Source organism: Zosterops lateralis, assembly GCF_965231275.1.
Source record: "Zosterops lateralis genome assembly, chromosome: 3".
Lineage (NCBI taxonomy): Eukaryota > Metazoa > Chordata > Aves > Passeriformes > Zosteropidae > Zosterops > Zosterops lateralis.
In genome coordinates this window covers 70,513,392-70,532,159 of record NC_139764.1, presented here as the reverse complement: position 1 = coordinate 70,532,159, position 18,768 = coordinate 70,513,392, and the positions used below count along the sequence as shown (strand labels likewise).

The window sequence follows — 18,768 nt, the reverse complement described above, 5'->3', positions numbered from 1 at the left end:
AATAAAAGCTAATGAGCACTCATGATCTATGATCTGACAAGACATCTGTTCTGTTCTTTCCAAGATAAAACACTCACCCTGCCTTGTTCTGGCACAGTGGGAGAGAACAAATATAAACCAATTAACCACTCTAAACTATAAGCTATAGTAAGTTATAGTTTCTCAACAGGCTTTTCATACCCTGTTGCTAATGGGGCACAGGTGTCCTAAAATCAGTCTTTCAATGCAGTAATTAAACCCTGCTAACTTCACATGGTCAGCTGCATTCCCAGCATTGTTCGGTTTCAGCGGGAAAAACCCTCCTCAAAACAAGCAGTAACAAGGTTGATGTTATACCAGAAGTCCAGTGTCAATAGCTCTCTTCCTATTATCTACATACTTACAGCATGCTTTCTTATTACAGGAGGATGTTAGAGGAATTTCATTCTGATCTCTTAGGGGGGTAAGTAGTGCAAACATTACAAGAATCCTACAAGATACATCATAGGGGACATGACTAACGTGGGGCACAGAGGCAACAAGAATAACCTGCTTTACCATTGTGAGCCTGTAACAGGCAGATCTGTCATAGGAAACTGTTGAGAACATTAAAACTCTGCTCTCCTTTACATTTCAAAACCACCTACCAAGCATGTTGGGTGAACTGGCTGAGATCAAATTCATCTTGTTGTCACCTACAGTATAAGAAAGAAGTGGAAAAAAAATTCTTTTTTGTCTTCATTCAGCCTTGCAATATGATTTATTTTGAACACTGCAGGAGCATGCAATGTTTTGGCTTCCTGAAAACTGCTGTATATTACTGTAAATGAAACATGTGAAAAGCAAAAAAAATCATGGATTGCATAGCAGTTAATGAACATTATTTACAGTAAAACAGTAAAACATTATTTACAGATAACGACAAAAATCCCAGTTTACATAAAGAAAACCAACACCCAAATGCCTGACAAATACCTCATACTGCTCAAAACACTGTCCTCTATTGATCTACCTTGCAGAAGCACATAATAAAATAAGCAATAGAACCAGGGAACCAAGCATAGCCCAGCTGTGCAAGAAAGCAAAGTACTTCTGCTAAACTGAAGGATCCAAGGTAACTGGGACTTAATGTTAAAACCCCACACATCCTCAAACACATAACCTATTCAAGTAGCCTAAGCTTCCTCAAACATGGCAGAGAAGACCAGCACCTCCCCACTGACTGAGGCAACAGCCAAGCAGCTTTCCCTGGACTGTTCTGCTGGAACACTCTGCTCCTTCCACTAACTAAAACTGTTCTCCTCCTGTTGCAGCCACAGACTCTGCCTCAGAATTTAAACCAACATTTACATAACATGTGCACAAACACAACCAAAAAGGAAATTAAGCTAATAAGTTCATGTATAAAGTTAGTCCAGAGGAAAATAACTGTGGCAAGATGGTCCATGGATTTCTCTCTCACTCCCCCAGAGAGGTTATGTATGCTTTAGATTAAAATAAATAAAATCTGAAAAAACCCAGCACTAAATAGGCAGCCTAAAGCAGCTGGTGAACTTAGGCTATGCATGTATTAGCACTTACTGTAGGAAAGCATCAAGGGATCAGTAGGAAACAGTTTCTGCTGTGGACCTGAACCTTAAAATTTGCATTTTGGTGGGTTTGCCATGACCAAATTAATTTGTGAACTCTTCAGATCTGTAATATTTTTCTGTGACATTCTTCATATCATTTAAGGCTTGCAGACACAAATTTGATGCTCATCCATTAGCATTTGGTACATTTTTGGATCAATTTTTTCTGTGTAGTTTCATCTGGACAGAATCCAATTTGCATTCTCCAAGGCAAAAGCATGACAAACTGGGATGACCAGATTAATTTACAAAGAAAAAATACACCCACAACTAAAAAAACATACCAACAACAAAAACCATTCCTAGCATGAATCAAAACAATAATGGCCTACCCCAGGGTCCCTAGAAAAGCAGTTATGCAGCAGCATCATCAACCCCAACATGTGCAGCTACTTATCAAATGTGCTGAGTTCTTGCTGTGTATTTTTGGATAAGTGTAACAGATTTTAATTCTAATATATAAATTTTGACAGGAGATTCTAACTATCATAGTTTTGTCAGTTAACCTCATAAGCTCGATTTACTTCCTTGTGAATTTTTTATGTCCATCCATACACTTTGACAATGATTCCTCAAATACTGGTTCCATGACAATTTAAATTATAGAAAGATTAATAAAATCCTTATAGAAAAAAGAATAATCTGCCCAAAGAGACACACAAACTTGTCAGATTCCAACTCTGGTTAAAATATTAAAATTTAATTAATATCTTTTGAACATACAATTATATCAAGGAAAGAGTAAAGGCATTCAAACAATGGATATAGATCTTAATATTTACAAATTCTAAATTGCAAGTTGACTATAAAGTCACAAATACTTTAAATATTTAGTAGAATATAGTGTAAATTCTAATATAAACTAGACAAACTCAATCTGTTGGTTTTTTCCCAGTCATAACAGTCTAATCTTTACATATTATATACATTAGAATACTAAAAAGTTATAAAATTTTCTTTCTGTTACTATGCAAAGAAATGGAAAATACATCAGCTCTGTCTCACTGTACAATATTCCAATTGAACTTTCTGTAGTGGTCTGCAAAAATAAATGGCACTTTCACATGCAACAAGGCATAAAGTACAACTCTTTTCATTTGCAGTATTCCATCTGAGTGCAAAGTAAACTGCAATGCAAATGTCATTCAACCACATAGCTGGAAATCAAACATAAACTGTGGAAAGAGATGTTACAAACTTTCTCAGATTGAAGTAATAATGAAAAGCATGTAAACTGATTTCCATACAGATCTGTAATTTTAAAAAATGAAAATACAGCATACTGAGAAGTTTGTTATGATGGTATCAAAGCTACCGTGACAACACAATAATGGAGAGAAAGCTGATGATGCTGTACCAGTTCTGAAGCCCAGCCATGCCAATGGGCTGCAGCATCAAAGATGCTTTTCTATTGACAGTTTGCAAAATTACTTCTGCCGCTTCTGCACATTAACAGTCAGATGGGTTTTCTAGACTTCATTATGCCATTGTGTAACCATAGCTTCCACAGTGCAATGCCACAAGAAGCCTGTCTTTCAGGATTTCTTTACTTGGGTACTCAGGTAACTTGAGCATGTTGATACTGAAAAAAAAAAAAAAAAAAAAGACACCACAGTTCAGCAAAAAACTCAACAGTAAAGATTTCTGATTAAAACTCCTGAAGAGATCACATGTATGGAAGAAAACAGCCTGTGCAGACTTATAGTACCACTGAGCATTTGAATATATTTTAGGAAATTACATTGTTTTTTCACTTCAGTGAGTTGTAATACAATAACTTAACTTTAGTATTCCTTTACTTATTTAGCTATCTTTAATTAGACAAATTCAAGTTGCAAGCAATGAGCAAACATAATGTAACATCATTTGGGATAAAACCCACCACTTTCATGTTGGAGAGTGAATACTGCAGAAACTGTTTACATTTTTTTGGACCTTTTAATATTCTAAAGAACTGTACATTTGACTGTGACTGACATAAAAAAGCCCTGGTTTTAAGATATTTTAAGGAGAAGAGTTAACATACCATGTGCTTGATGTTGGTAAAAGATTTGCAGTATATGGCACAGCAGCAATAGTAAAATTTTGCAACCCGCTGCCACCCATTATATGGGCAAAGCCACCATGAGGCACTCTGGAACTGAGAAAATGTACAGAAATTAGAGCAGTGCAATAATGTTAAAAGGCAAAAAAATGTAATCTTTACACTGAAAAATATCTCTTACTTAGGATAATAGGACAGTTACTTTTACTTAAGTTCCCTTTTTCTTACTGATATCAAAATTCTCATTGTTTATAAGCTTTTAATTAGAAGACTAACACATCAGTCCACTTACAGTAGGCATCATTTTGTTTGACTGACATTTAAGATATTTCTGCCTGCAAGAAGGACTCATTTCTATAACCAGTTTCTGTAGCAGAATGTTCACAGAATCGGAATATTCTGAGTTGGAAAAGACCCATAAGGACTGAAATCTTACTCCTAACTCTGCAGGGATCACACCATGTGCCTGAGCCTGTTGTCCAAACCCTTCTTGAACTCTATCAGGCTGGTGCTGCGACCACTTCCCTGGGGGACCTGTTCCAGTGCCCAGCCACCCTCTGGGGGTAGAGTCTTTCCCTAACATCCAACCTAAACCTTCCTGACACAGCTTCACGTTGTTCCCTTGGGTCCTGTCTCTGGTCACCAGAGAAGAGATCAGTGCCTGCTTCTCCACTTCCCCTCCTGAGGAAGCTGCAGATTGCATGAGGTCTCCAAGGTCCCCCCCTCAGTCTCCTCCAGGCTGAAGAGACTGAGTATCCTCAGCCACTCCTCATACCGTTTCCCCTCAAGGCCCTTGACCATCTTCACAGCCCCTTTGGATGCTTTCTAACAGATTTATAGCCTTCTTATTTTGTGATATTATCTCAGTTAAGACAAACGTCTATTTATGTTTAAATTTTAAGCTACACCACAAAACAGCTTATTCTCTGATTACTATCTGTGGGACAAATGACTAAAGTGTCCTTGACATGTCTGTTCATTTACTACTTCAGACCAAATATCTCAAGTAACTAATAAAACCATTATATCCGTCACACTATAGCCCAGTGACAAACTATGGCAAAACTAGAACACACTAAAAAATCACTAGCATCTTCAGGAATGCAATCTCACTTAATCATATTACTCTTTTTTTTTTTTTTCCCTTTACCAACACATTATTCAAAGATTACTCCAGGTGTAAATGCGCAACAGCCCATCATTCAGACTCCCTCTCTGTCATTCTAAACTAACAAATAGAATAAAATTCGGATATTCAGATCTTTTCATAATATCAACTTAAGCTGACATACACTATGAGATAAACATCTTGCTAGCACAGCCCTGGCATCCAAAAAAACCTCAACCTCCCCCTCAACCTCCACTATAACAAAAGGATAAAGGAAGTTGAATGCATTAGGAACAATGTCACCCAGTAGGGAGAGGGTGATTATCCTTTCTCTGTATTTGGAGAGAAATATTCAGCTCCAAGCTCCCCAGTAGAGTCATAGGGACATAATGAAGCAAGCTGAATGAAGGCCACAAAGACTGTGGAGCACCTGACACAAGACAAAAGCAAGCTGGGACTGTTCAGCCTGGAGAAGTGAAAACTCAGAGTAATCTGATCGATGTATAAATACTTGAAGGGATAAACATGATGAAGCAGTGGTCCCCAGTTACAGTACAGGAGGCAACACGCACAAATTTCCATTTAAACATAAGGAACCCTTTTCATTGTGAGGTGGTCAAACATTAGTACAAATTGCTCAGAGAAGTTGAGAGGTCAGCATTCCAAAACCTGTCTGGACAAGATCTTGAGCATCCAGCTGTAGCTGACCCTGCTCTGAATACCATGTTGGATTAGACAATGAGATTACATCAGTTGGTTAGAGCACAGTACCAAGAACATGGCCAAGGTTGATCCCTGTATGAGCCATTCTTAAGAGTTGGACCTGATGATCCTTGTGCATCCCTTTCAACTCAGAATATTCTGTCAAAGTCTTGATCTCCAGAGGTCCCTTTCAATCTCAGATATACTGTGATTTTGTAGAATCTGATCTGATAAAACAAAATAAACCTTCCAAAAACATGTAACAGCTGTTAGAATTCTGGATTACAGGTACCTATACTAAAATCAGTGCTCCCATATTCACCAAATCAAGTGACTAAAAGCCAGAAGCAAGTATAACAGAAGAAAGAATGTTTTCACTCACAGTAAAACCACCTGGCAAAAATGTGAAAGCGTAATGGTTGCTGCTGCTGAATGTGAAGGAGCTGGGACACAACTCACAGTAATACCTTTTAAATGCACCTTTTAGAACTAGCTGTAGTATCCAACACATAAATCTGTATTACCTAGCTTAAGAACAGCCATGTTAAGCATACAGTTCTAACACTACTACACAAAGTAACCACTATGGAGAGAAGTGCTGATTATTTGCAGCATATTATTTCTGACACAAATGGAATTGTGATTACAACAACAATTCAGAACAGTGGTAAGGATGGTACATCAGTACTTTCATACCATGGCTTTGGCTCACATTCCAATACAGTCCTGCCTCCCCTGCAATGACGTTTTTTCCTCCCCTCTGATAAACATCCCACATTCAAATCAGCAATAAAACAGACACCTAGCTAGCTGAAAATTTCTTTCAGTCCACTATTATCTAGAAGTTTTTTTCAATGTAACTGATTATAATACTTTCCATATAACAGGTAAAAATTGTAAAGCATGGTCAAGGCTTTGAACATCTAAAAGGAAGAGATTGCTGCCAACTTTTGCCTCCAAGAATGAGTTTTCTCTCCAAGCAAAACATTGCCAATATAGTAAAGAAAACCTTCCAAACGGATGCAAAAAATATCACAATAGCTGTGCACAAGAGCAACAATTCAATTTCAAAGCTTTGGAAATTTCTATGTTTACATCTGAATCATTACTTTTCTACCTATTTTTCCACTGACAAGTTTTGCATAAATTTGTTTGGAATGAAAGCACTGTAGAAGAGATTTTAAGCTTGCTTCCTTATGTTTTCTTACTCTTATGTGACAGTAGATACATATCTTTCATACTGAACAACTATGCTGAATTTTCCTTAAAAGAGCATAAGCATATTGCTTATTGCTCAACAAAATCTACAGTCCCTAAAGAAGTTCTATACAATCTTTGCAGCTATAGAATACAAATAAAGTAGAATTTATCATTTAGAATCTATCAAGCTGTCAGCACTTTCTTCCAACTGTTCACTAAAAACCCCATCAGAAGTTGCCAGTGGAGAATTAACAATATATTAGCCAAATACTATTATAAATATCAAACAGATCAAGAGGGGGAAAAATAAGAAAAGCTTGCCAAATTGGCAATATCATCTCAAGCAGCTGTTAGCTGAGAAAGAATAAATGGCATCATGAGTGAACTTTCAGATCCTCAATATGAGCCACAAAAACATTTAGGCTTTTTCTTGAGTGTGCTAAGACCTCCAAATATGTTCAAACTTTGCTTATTAAAAAATGTCTCAAAATTGGTATTAATGACAAATGCAATGTTATCTGCACTGAAACTACCAAAGCAAGACTTCATAAAAGAAAAAGAGAAAGAGATGTAAAAATGGGGGAAGAAGACAAAAGGCTAAGTCTAAGAAATATTTAGAGATATCAGAGAAACACTGAAGACATAATCATAGATCTATTTTATTTAATTCACTAGATTAATTTCATAGTCTTTGACTGGAAAGAAAGAACAGTTCCACTTCACATACACAAAAAATCAAGTAAGTGAATGTACAGAAGAGATAAAAGGGAGATGGACAAATGTAGCCTGCCAACCAGTACCCATAGAAACAAATTCTTCACTAAGAGCAGAAAAACATCATAGTTTGAAATCAGGTATACTTTTAATGTAATAATTTATTTAAGATACCAGCCCGACTACTGTACTAGGCTCACAGAAGAGTTAGCATCTAAATCTTCCATTTAAAAGAAAGTAGGACTGTCTGGGGGCTTATGTGCAAAAATGCCAGCTGCAACTCACTAGTAGAGGTAGCTTTCAAAAGTTAAGTATTTATGGGGAAAAAAAATATTTATCTATTGCATTTCAAACATGGAATAAAAACAAAGGGTTCCTCATAGCTGATACAGAAAAAAAAAATCTTAAGCAGATTGTTTTTAAATTCCAGACTAGAGTTCTTAAAGCCACACCAAAAATTTCTTTCCTACTAACAAGAAAATGGATAAGAACAAGACAGGAGGTGATTTGTGACCGAAAAGAATAATGCTAACGCACGTATTAATCAGACAGTGTAACTGTTTACTTGATAGAAAGCGCCCCTTAGAATCCAGTAGATTATCCCAAATGCCATGAAAATACTGAATGCCACTTCAGGATCATTTGGAATGTTTTAAGAAGCATTTGAAACATGACCTTACATTTTAAAGATCCTTATTTGCTGTCTAGATATAGATATGGACCAGTCCACTAAAAATGAAAGACCAGCAGCTGGCATGTCACACGTGCAGTTACAACTTCAGGAATCATTTCTTCAGAGGACAAAAAGATCAATGTGCATACAACTGGCTTCTTAAATCATCCATGATCCCGAAAACCAAGGAAATTCATAATAAATCGAGTGAAACTAATAGAATTTGGAGACCGAGTCATTTGATGATACATCTGTGACTATGAAATTCCTTAATATAAAAGGTAGTTTTGATTATCTTAATTTGCATTTCACCATTGCTTAACCACAAAACTTATACACAAAAGGTCAAGTACTCTACTAATCCTACAATATTAAGGGAACATCAAACTAAGAAGATGCTGTTATCTCTGCCTGCTACCAGAAAAAGACTGGATTACACAGCTCAGGTGTCACATTTATGTCTATGGATCCACTTTGTGAAATGTCTGTACCCACAAGTTCAGACACTCACCCAGCTCACAGGGCCATTTATTGCTAAAACATTCCCTCACTGCCCCCAAACCATAAGGGAAATAAAAGTGATTTTCCCTAGAGAACAAATAGAATTTAGGACAGAAAACCTTTATAAAAAGACAGTCTTCCATAAGGTTACATCTTTATTTATCTTCACACACTGCACTGATGTTAAATTCAACTCAGTTTGAGGAGAAGGATATTCTGTGTACACTGACTGAAGTGCTACCTACTTACCTCATCCATTACAGCCTCAGCTTATTACCAGAAGAGCCAAGAGACACATAAATATGCAACAGGAACAAGAATATAAAGCTCAGTTAAACTCACTATGGCCTTGTCAAGAATGGCCTGGACAGCAACACAGGCCTCTTGCAAAGTGGTCAAGTATAATAAATAAGTAATCAATCATTTTGCAGGCAACAGAGACAGTGAAGGTATTAACACACACTATGTCTACTTTGATCAACATATAGAACAACCAGTATGCAAAACAGTTTCTAGATTATCTTTTATGGTCTCTCAAGTCTCTTGTCTTATTTCAGAGTTTTACATCTAGACAATGCATTTGTTCTTACAGAAGAGTCTCTCACCTGCCAGTAACAAACTGTAATAGTAACACTCTCTCTTCCTGAGTTAGTTCTTCCACCACGTCCCAGAACCACTAAATGACAAAAAAGTTAGTTTATAGTTTTCCACTAAATACTTGTAGTACCTGAAAATATACTGATAAAACAATAAATAGAATATATGTGAGTTCGCTATTTAAATTATGGTATTTTTTCTACCAAATTCATACATAATTAAGTTACTTAATGTAGAAATACAGTATAAAAAAACTCCTCAAATTTCAGCCAAAATAAGCTTCCACAAACATACAGATAATGACAACAACAAAACCACAATTTTTAGATTAAATAGTCTACATTATTAAAAAAAAAAAGAAAACAAACAAATAAATAATTTTACCTGAATAACTTGGTCTCCTCTCTCATAGCCACTGGTGTATTCTGTATTTTTTAACCAATCATTCACATCAATTTCTGGCATACCAGACAGCAAAAGCTCCTTCAAGAGAAGCACATAGATTGTGATTAGTCCTCCTGACTAAACACTTATTTCAAGAGTTTATCCTATTTTAAGAAGTAATGTTTTAAGAAGTAGAAAGCTTACAGAGCTTTTTCAGTTTATTGCAAATTTATGGAACCCACGACTAAATTTTAATACATGAAGATTCTTGAATTCAAGAAGCTTCATATGATCTGTTTAATTTAAGTATGCACTAGCAAAAGAGAAAAATTATTGCCAAAGAACCTTTAAGAAAAAGCCTCTGAATCTTCCCATGACTTCAGAGAAAATTTGAGATGTGTTGGTTACAGAAGATCAAACCAGCAACAAAAATTCACTGGAATTTGACTCTGTAATTCAGAAAAAAAATGAAGATAATAGACAGCATCTCCATACTTTTAACGGATTTCTGTCCTCCTCAAGGAAAATATGCAAAACTTAAAGGCCACAACATGCTGATTCCATACTGAAGTTACAATTTAAGGCATTTATTACTGCCATGTGAAGTTTCAGGAAAATGGTAATCCTGAGTAATTAGAAAAAGCAGGAATACACATAATGAGATCCTCACTGGTAGATGCCCAGGAAGCAAAGCCAATGTGAAAGTTACAAAATCTGTATTTTGTGGTTACTGAGCTTTACTTCTACATCATTTACACTGCTTATGAAGTATGCTGAACAAAGTGTTTAAAAATACATAGGCATTTCTGCTTACCAGTTCATACTCATCAAAAAGTTGGATCAAAGATGGTGGAATGAACATATGGAAGCCTTGTAAAAAGGCATTTATCTGAGGCTGAATGGCTCTTGTCATTCTGAGCTCTGTCACAAGCTGCACATACTCAGCCTGCAACGAAGAAAACAATATTAAGGTAGACCCCAGCAAAACCACTTAGTGCTCAAACAAACTCACACACACAAATGCAGTCCTCAATGCATTACAAATCTCTTCCACTGTAAGGTAGTAAGAGTCCCTGCACATTTTTCACACGGAAGCAACCCAAAATAAGCCCCTTCTGCTCGTCTGCCTTCCCTCCTAAGACAATTCCAAAATGGAAGTGTTTTAATTGTTACATAAACCAGTCAAAAAACAGGGACTCAGACTAAGAGAAAGGAAGTAAATAAAACTTAATTTGGTCATGACCACACCTAATACAACCTCCATTAGGCTCAACTCAAGGGCATAAACACACCAATGTTTGTAAGCAAAAATACTCTATTTAAACAAACTAACATTACTCAGGAAAAGGGGCTAACTTCTGAAGGACTATTTGTGAGCCAAAAAGCTTCCTTGCTTTCCCCCCATCTCTGGAAGCTTAAAATGATACATAATAAAGCCTGTAGATGTAATTATTCTTAATAAGAATTTCAAAATTTTTCAGAAAGTCTTGGAAAATCTTTTTAAAAAAGAAGAACACCAGAAAACAATTTCCACTACAGCCAGGGAATAGACTATAATATGCTTTAGAGATCTGGGGGCTCCTTTCCCTTTAAAAGATGCCAACCAGAAAAGGAATCCAGCAGAAGTTTGCTTTTGTTGAGAACACAAAAGCCTAGGAGGCATTAAAGGAAGAAGGCTTTTAGAAGGAGACAAGTGCCTTTTAGAAGGGAAAAGTGCCTACATTAAAATTCTATAAACACCTCTCATCTACCCTGACCGAATTACACAGGTTTAATAAAGTTTCTTTAGTCAATAAAGTAGTTTTCTACTTGAAAATAAAATTTATTCTGAGATTATTTAAGGCACTCTGTTTAAAGAAATGTTTTGACTTCATAATCATGACTTTTAATGAGAAAATCATGAAATGTATCTCCCAATTAAATCATCTCAACTATCAGCTTCCTTCAAGAAAATAATGAAGTATGAAAATACTACTTTGATTTTTAATTTTAAAATACTTCAACCTAAACTTTTAGGTTCTGAACCTGCACAAAAGCAACCAAGCATTTTTTCTTTCCCTCCCTTTCAGAAAAAGAGAATGAAGTATGAAACATTTCAAAACAGAAGGATATTTTTTTAAGGCAGCTCCTTACATTCACAGATGTACAGAGGGGTTGTTTTCTTTGCAGTTGAGAGATACCCTTAAATGCATTATCACCATTTTTTTAGATTGAGAGAACAATTAATTTGTGAAGTGCTCTGAAGAAGAGGAACATGACCTAATAGTATCTTCAACTGCTCCCAAAAATCTAGTTTCAGTCTAGTAGTCTCCCTAGGTTGTTTCTGCTATCAGTGGAGCTAAAGACACCTCCCTTCTTTCAGGACTGAGGGGCAGCCAAAGAGATTAACTGCACTAGACAAAAGTAAGTCTGTAAATACAGAAGAAATCAGAAATTTTTGCAATACCAAGATTCAAAATAACGTTAATACTAGTTGTCTTCAATGATCAGAAATGCATGTTTTACATCTCTTAAACTGTTTTTATGCAAATTAGGCTACCCAGAAAAACAGGGTTGTGGAAAGAAAAATTCACAATCTTATTTTGAAAAAAACATTTAAAAAATACTTGCTTTATGCATGACAAAAATATTACATTGAACACTTTAAGTATGAGAGAAAGCAGTTGCTGTGCTTTAGCTGTTACAAGAAATGTTTAAAATTGCCTGGAACAGCCAAGCATCCTGGCTATCAGCACTGGCGCATGATGAAAGACCTGTAGCACAAAATTTACATAATACATGTCAGTAAACAACCTGGTCAATTTGTTTTGCTTTCTGTGCACTTCATTTACATTTTATTCCCCTCTGAAGCCTTAGGAGTACATTACAAAACAGAAATACCTACATCATTTCAGATCTACATAGTACATAAAGTTATGATCCAGCCTTCTTTAAGGAAGGGAGATTTGATTGAACACGCCTTAGACAGGCATCACATATAATGACAAAGTCTAGTTTGGGTGAGGGGTTGTTCTGTATTTTACTTGGAGGTAAATAAAGCAGAGATCATGCTTCCACGATTTCACAATCCCATATACTGTGAGACAAGGATCAATGGTTATGATGATTTTCACATTCAGAGAGCAGCATCATTTTAAAGCTGCCTGGAAAAAAAATACCTACTATTTTACTGCCAAACAGAATGGCCATCTCACAGACAGGTTCTGGGAGGACAGAGAAAGCCATAGGATGGTGGAGATCTGCACCATTCCTTAATATAACATGCAGTCAAAATTGACTAGGCCTAATTTTATTTTTTTTCCTAAAAAGTAGAAAGCTGCAAAATGATACACAGCAAAGAGCAAAGATAAGTTCAGGACAAAGCTTGACTTTTCCCTTTGAAGTCTCTCTATTACCATGACAAAAGGCATTTAAACCAAGCTATAACTGTATTTCAGCTGGGCTACACGGACACAGCAATTGCAAGACACGAATATTTGCATCATCTAATTGTCCCACAACCATTCACCTATTACACAGTTGATATAAAAAAAGAAAATTACCCCATTCAAAGAAAATAACATTTTACAAATAGTTCTTAGTACTACTGCATTTACTCTGTTTCAGTTTTCAGTGAGAGAAGGGGACTGTTTGGGTGGTTTCTGTGCAGGGAGGGGCAAGTGTGTGTTTTATTTTGGTTTTGGCATGGGGGATATTTTGGTGTATGTGTTTGTTGTTTAGGTTTTTTAAGGGATAAAGATTCATTCATAGTTTAATTTTAACAGGTAATCTGCTAGTGTGCATACAGAGCAAAAGCTGAATTTTCTTCTCCCAGAGGTATAATAAATACAATGAGTTTTAAACAGTGATCTATTATTCCTTGGGTAAAGGCAGGGGGGGGAAAAAAAGATATCACATGCAGGAGAAAAAGAGGTGGTTTTTTAATAAAGTAGACACATTCCTATTTAAATGGATAGAACAGCTTAGCTAAAACATACTGCAAAACTATGTCACATTAAATGAACTCGAAAAAAAACCCCCAAAACCACTAAAATACACATCTCAATTTGCAACAACTTGGCCACTGCCAATAACTTTGCCAGTAAAAAAAACAGTGCCATGTTACAGATGTATTTTTACTTCAGATTTTGCAACTTTGAATTCAAAGAATGTATTAATATTAATAGTTTCAAAGCTACCACCAGCCACATCTTTCTTCCCACCCTTCAAACTAAAAGTACACAAAACCCTAGTCCCCTCCTGCCATGCTGATGAAGCATGATGAGACAGAATGGAGGCATCTTCTCTACATGTTTGCAATCACCTTTTTTATACGGTGCCCCAGCTCTAAAGTTGAGAGCAAATTAAGCTGCTAACGGGTACTGCCCTCGTGTGGGCAAACGTCTAATTTTACACTAATGAAAATGGGTTTTAAATAGTTGTTATGAAACTACAATTTATGTTAAATACATGTTTTTTATATACTGAGAAGACAATATACTGAGAAGACAGACACAAGAATGAACATCCTTGCTTTCTCCAACAGATAATAAAGAAATTAGGCAACCACTACCTTCACAATTAGACATGCTTTACCATCTGTATTCTTTCACAAATGACTGTATTGCTGGAATCAGTGCAGAATCAGATTAATAATAGATGTTCCTGCTATTGGAATGACACTCTACCTTAATGAAAATCCCCATTTTCAGGCTACAAGACCCCAGTGCCAATTGCTCCAACACAAACTGCAATGTCCTTGCAACAAAGGCTGACACCAAGTGGCTGTTCCCCAGTGCAGCAGCCTCTGACACCACTCCTGAAGAATCCTTACTGAGCACTGAGAACAGGCTCAGCCAGACCAACACAAATAAAAATCAGAACACAAAGTAGACATCAGGACCAAGAGTCAACATTACAAAAAACTGCAGGTCTACCTGTGAGACTCCTGCAGTTACTCATAACTGTTTAGTCAGTAACTGCAGGATTCAATTAGACTTTGTTTATCATAATTTCTAGATTATTTTCAAAATCTGTCTGTGTTTTCCCATATTTCTTTTTTTGATTTAATTCTGCAGAGGAATTGGGGTTTTTCAACCTTTTACTATTAAAAGTAAATCTAAAAAGTAGGTTATTTCCATATACACCAAGTGACTTGCAAATGGCTGAAAAAGCTTCCTGCAGACTTTTACTCGGTGCAATATCTGCATATTCATTAGAGAAATCCAGTGCTATTGACTGGCCTGGCAGGCAGCACACTTTGCAACATTACCTATAATTTTGTGTTTAGCAATTGCTACTGTTCCACTTTCTTGGTATATATACCTAAGACATAACTTTAGGAATACTTGTAACTTTTAAAATAAATCCTTCATTTAAATTGATCCTATTTCCCTTCCACAGTTCTGTCAGAAAGAACAACCTCTAATCTGAGCTCTTTTAAAGATTTTAAGTAGTACTATTTCTGTAACATGCTAACCTAGAAAAAGGGGGAAGAGTGTTGGCAACTGTAATTTTGTGTTTTCCTCAAAACAAGTATACCATTCATCCTTCCAGTAGTTCAGAAAGTCAGTATAATGGTTTTCCCTATGCTACCATATTCTGAATAAACCTGTATAACTCACCTTGTTTTCCTGTGTAACGAGTATACTTGCACCCCCTGGCTTCAATGGCACTTCTTCCATTGCTCCAAACACATCAGTCTCAACAGAGAAGGTCAGCTCTAAACCCAGATCACTGATATCATTATCTAAAATCCACTGCAAGTTCTTTGCATACTCTGGATCAATAGATGCTACATCCTGATAATTTACAGGTATGCCTAGGGAAAAAAAAAACCAAACAAAGAGACAAAACTGCTCAAATAAATAGGATAAAGCAAAAAAAGGTTGATTTAATACATGGTAGAAGATTGCCCTCTAGAGAGAAACCAGAAAAATGCAGTAATAGGAAAAGAGAAAAAGGGATGCACTGTTGCTAACTACAGAACTGTGCATGCTGTATTTTTAAAATACTACAGAATCAAGTTTCCTCTGTACATTTTTCCTTCTAGTGAAGCAAATGACATACCACTCAGGTAAAAGCAATTTGCACAATTTCAATTCATTAATGAATTTCACTAAAAGCATCTGTTCCTTCTGAACACAAAACATTACATTTTAGTCTTAAAGTTTTCTACCTAAATTTTAGAAAAGCAAATACCAGAATTCTAACAGTATCTTTTCCCCCAGAGCATTACTTAGGGGGAGCATGGGAGGAGACAACCTTCCTGTACCCAGAAAACTCTATTACTCTTTAGTGTTCTTCTTTTTAATTATATTTGAAATGAGATCTATTATACAGTTAAAAATTATTGTTATAGGACTTTTACATTTCAAACTGAACTTGCAAGTCACTTAGAAGCATTAAAAGCAGAGTTGCTAGAAGTCTGACTCATCCAGGTACAGAAAGTGCCTATTTACAAACCCCTCCACAGGCATGGCACTCAAGTACATTTGAGCAAATAGGCTCAGAACAAAGTGATCCCAGTTTATGCAAGAGAGCTACCCCCTCTTCACAAGCAGACCTCAATTATTTTAACTCTGGCATAACAGATACTTCAACTCTACCAAGACAGATACAATATCTGGGAAAAGGGGCAGAGGATGCAGGTAGCAGCAGGTTTAGAGAAAAGCAAATCATTGGGAAGTACTGTCCTTGCTTCACCATTTTCCATGCATTGTGCAGTGTCAGAAGGGTGCCCATTAGTAGAAGCCTTAGCACACTATAGATTGTGGCTGCAGTACCCAGAGAAACACAAAATTCAAAGGTTAGCAGCCACTGCAAAACACCCAAGTGTAAAAAATGTTATAGTATTTCCCTGGAAGTGCTGACAAGCCATGAATTGGTGTGTACACAGCTGTAAGGCACTGTTTTTCAAATAAAATCAAGCAACACTCCAGTTTAAGAGAGGGATAGATAACTTACTAATTAAATATCACTGTCATCTCTCTCAAAACAAAAAAATCTAACAGCTGTCTAGTAGTTTCCAGAGGACTTTCCCTTTTGCCAACTAGCAAGCATATGTGCATTTGACACACAAAATGTGGAAATAATTATGTCTCTGAGGGATATACGCAAAATGTGGGAAGAGAAGACTGAAAAGTAGGAATCAGAGACTCCTTCAGAGAAGAAACTCAACAAGTGTTATGATGAGAGCAAGCTCATAGTCACCATGTTGTGAGACCAAAGCACTAAGCTCGATCATTAGGCTGACAGATATTTTATCAATGAATAGACTCTAGCAGGCAGTTACAAAAAAATCCATCAGATTTATCATGACAAAATTTGAATCCCACAAAATACTACATATCTTTCTTTTGTATACCCTTGAGTAGTTTGAAAAGGAAGAGGAATCTATCTTAGCATAATTGTGAGAAGCAGGTATTTCTGTGCAACACAGAACTTCAAAGACACTATAGGTAAACTCTGAGACAAGCCCATTCATTATTCAAGGTTTTAAGGCCTCCAGTTCAAAATACACTGAACTCAGAAATTAATTTTTACTTTTGTTTATGCCATTTCAAGGGCTACTTTTTATTTTAGAGTGGAACGTAAGAGTAGATAGAACAGTTAAGAATTTATGGGCTATTTGTAAACTGGAGGTGGAAGCTTCGTTTTACAAAGAGGAAAGAAACTATCTGTAAAGAAATACAAAATAACTGCAAAACAGCACTAGAAAAACCATCTGCTCCTCCCCTGTTCAAACAGAAGGTTGATAAGAAGTGTGAGAAAAATAAATCTAAGAGGTCTTACTAATTTCTGACTGTATTTCTCCCTGTGCTACATTTGGAATAGAGTGCAGCCTTAATAAACATGCAGACCTTTGGACCAATGTTTGGTTTCACAGCACAAAAAAAAAAATGCACGCTACATATCTAATAACTTATAAAGCACATTAGTTGTGTGTTAGCCGAGTCATCACGTAAGTTAATGATCTTTCCTCACCTACCAGATATTGTTGCAGGAAGATCTCAACTCACCACAATGGAAAAAGGTAATGCACCAACCTGAGTCTCAAATGTAAGAACATTTGTTCGTACAGGTTTCAGCTTCTAATTAAGGCACTTCCATATCATGTCTGTTGACTAAAAAGAGGAGTTCCTCTGTGAAAGAGATTCAAAGCATTCCTCAGACACAGACAGGCTTAGCACATAACTGCTGGTTTCAGTGCCATCAACAGATGGATATACTTTCACTGCAGAAAACAAGGACCTCAGTGCAAGGTGAGAAACCAAAGGAATGGAAACAGGCCCAGTCTGCAAGAGACTTCATACTCCTTTACTTGAGGCCTGACAAGCAGCTGAAGGGAATTTTTATGTCTGTAACCAGATACCTTGTATTTGGCATGAACAAGAGCTAGCAAAAATAAAACAAATCTGCTCAGGAGCACCCACTGCTGCACAACTCTGATTCCTTAAACAAGAGGATAGGAGATGCTGATGGAAAAGGCCTTGGAAATGTTTAAATAAATCACAGTGATTGAGGCAGAAAAAGCAACTACTTTGAGAAGTGGAGGTGTAACTTTTCCAGTTCTTTGTCTCTGATAAGTAATAAGAAGTGATAAAGAATTGTGAACCTTTTGACCTTAAACAAGTTCAATGTGTATAAACCTCTAGAAAGTTCCAGGATGCCTGTAAAATGGAATGCTGGAATGACAAGATCTTACTAAGATCAGTTAGACCTTATTAACAGAGATTAATGACTGCTGCTTGGTTTGCAATAGTTAGTCTAGCAAAGTGAAAAAAGAAAAGAAAAAATAAGTAATAGGTCATCTTGTCAATTCAGAAACTAACAAATCAAGCATATCATCACAACCCAAAACTAGTAAGGAACCCAAAATTAGCAGTCATTTCCAAAAGAGGTGATAAGAATGAAATTTCACTATTTTCAAGGTAACACAGAAAAGCAGAAAAGTAAGATTTTCTTTTTTTGTCAATACATCACAAGGTAATTAGCCTGTTAGTGTTATCCATAGCAATGAAAGCAGCATGGCCAGCAGGTCAAAGGCAATGATTCTGCCCCACTACCGCACACTCATGAGACCCATCTGGAGTACGGCATTGCAGCTCTGGGGCCCCAAGATAAGAAGGACATAGACCTATTGGAGCAAGTCCAGATGAGGCTACAATGATGATCAGATGGCTGGAGCACCTCTCCTATGAGGACTGAAGGCTGAGACAGTTGCAAGTTTCAGCCTGGAGAATAGAAAGCTCCA

General features: G+C 36.5%; 1 protein-coding gene across 4 annotated transcripts in view; it reads right to left on the bottom strand.

Moving 5' to 3' along the window:
• Positions 1 to 2,329: 2,329 nt before the first annotated feature.
• The window catches only part of HACE1 (HECT domain and ankyrin repeat containing E3 ubiquitin protein ligase 1), a 48,376-nt gene continuing 31,937 nt past the window's right edge, over positions 2,330 to 18,768 (bottom strand). For 3 of the 4 annotated variants that reach the window (XM_083856743.1, XM_083856744.1, XM_083856745.1), the window contains exons 19-24: positions 15,137 to 15,333; positions 10,348 to 10,479; positions 9,534 to 9,632; positions 9,158 to 9,228; positions 3,637 to 3,750; positions 2,330 to 3,192 (exon numbers count right to left, since the gene is read on the bottom strand). In XM_083856743.1, the coding sequence (XP_083712869.1) occupies positions 3,090 to 3,192; positions 3,637 to 3,750; positions 9,158 to 9,228; positions 9,534 to 9,632; positions 10,348 to 10,479; positions 15,137 to 15,333 (716 nt within the window). In that variant the 3' untranslated portion in view covers positions 2,330 to 3,089. The remainder of the gene's footprint in view (positions 3,193 to 3,636; positions 3,751 to 9,157; positions 9,229 to 9,533; positions 9,633 to 10,347; positions 10,480 to 15,136; positions 15,334 to 18,768) is intronic. The other variant, XM_083856746.1, reaches the window with a different exon arrangement.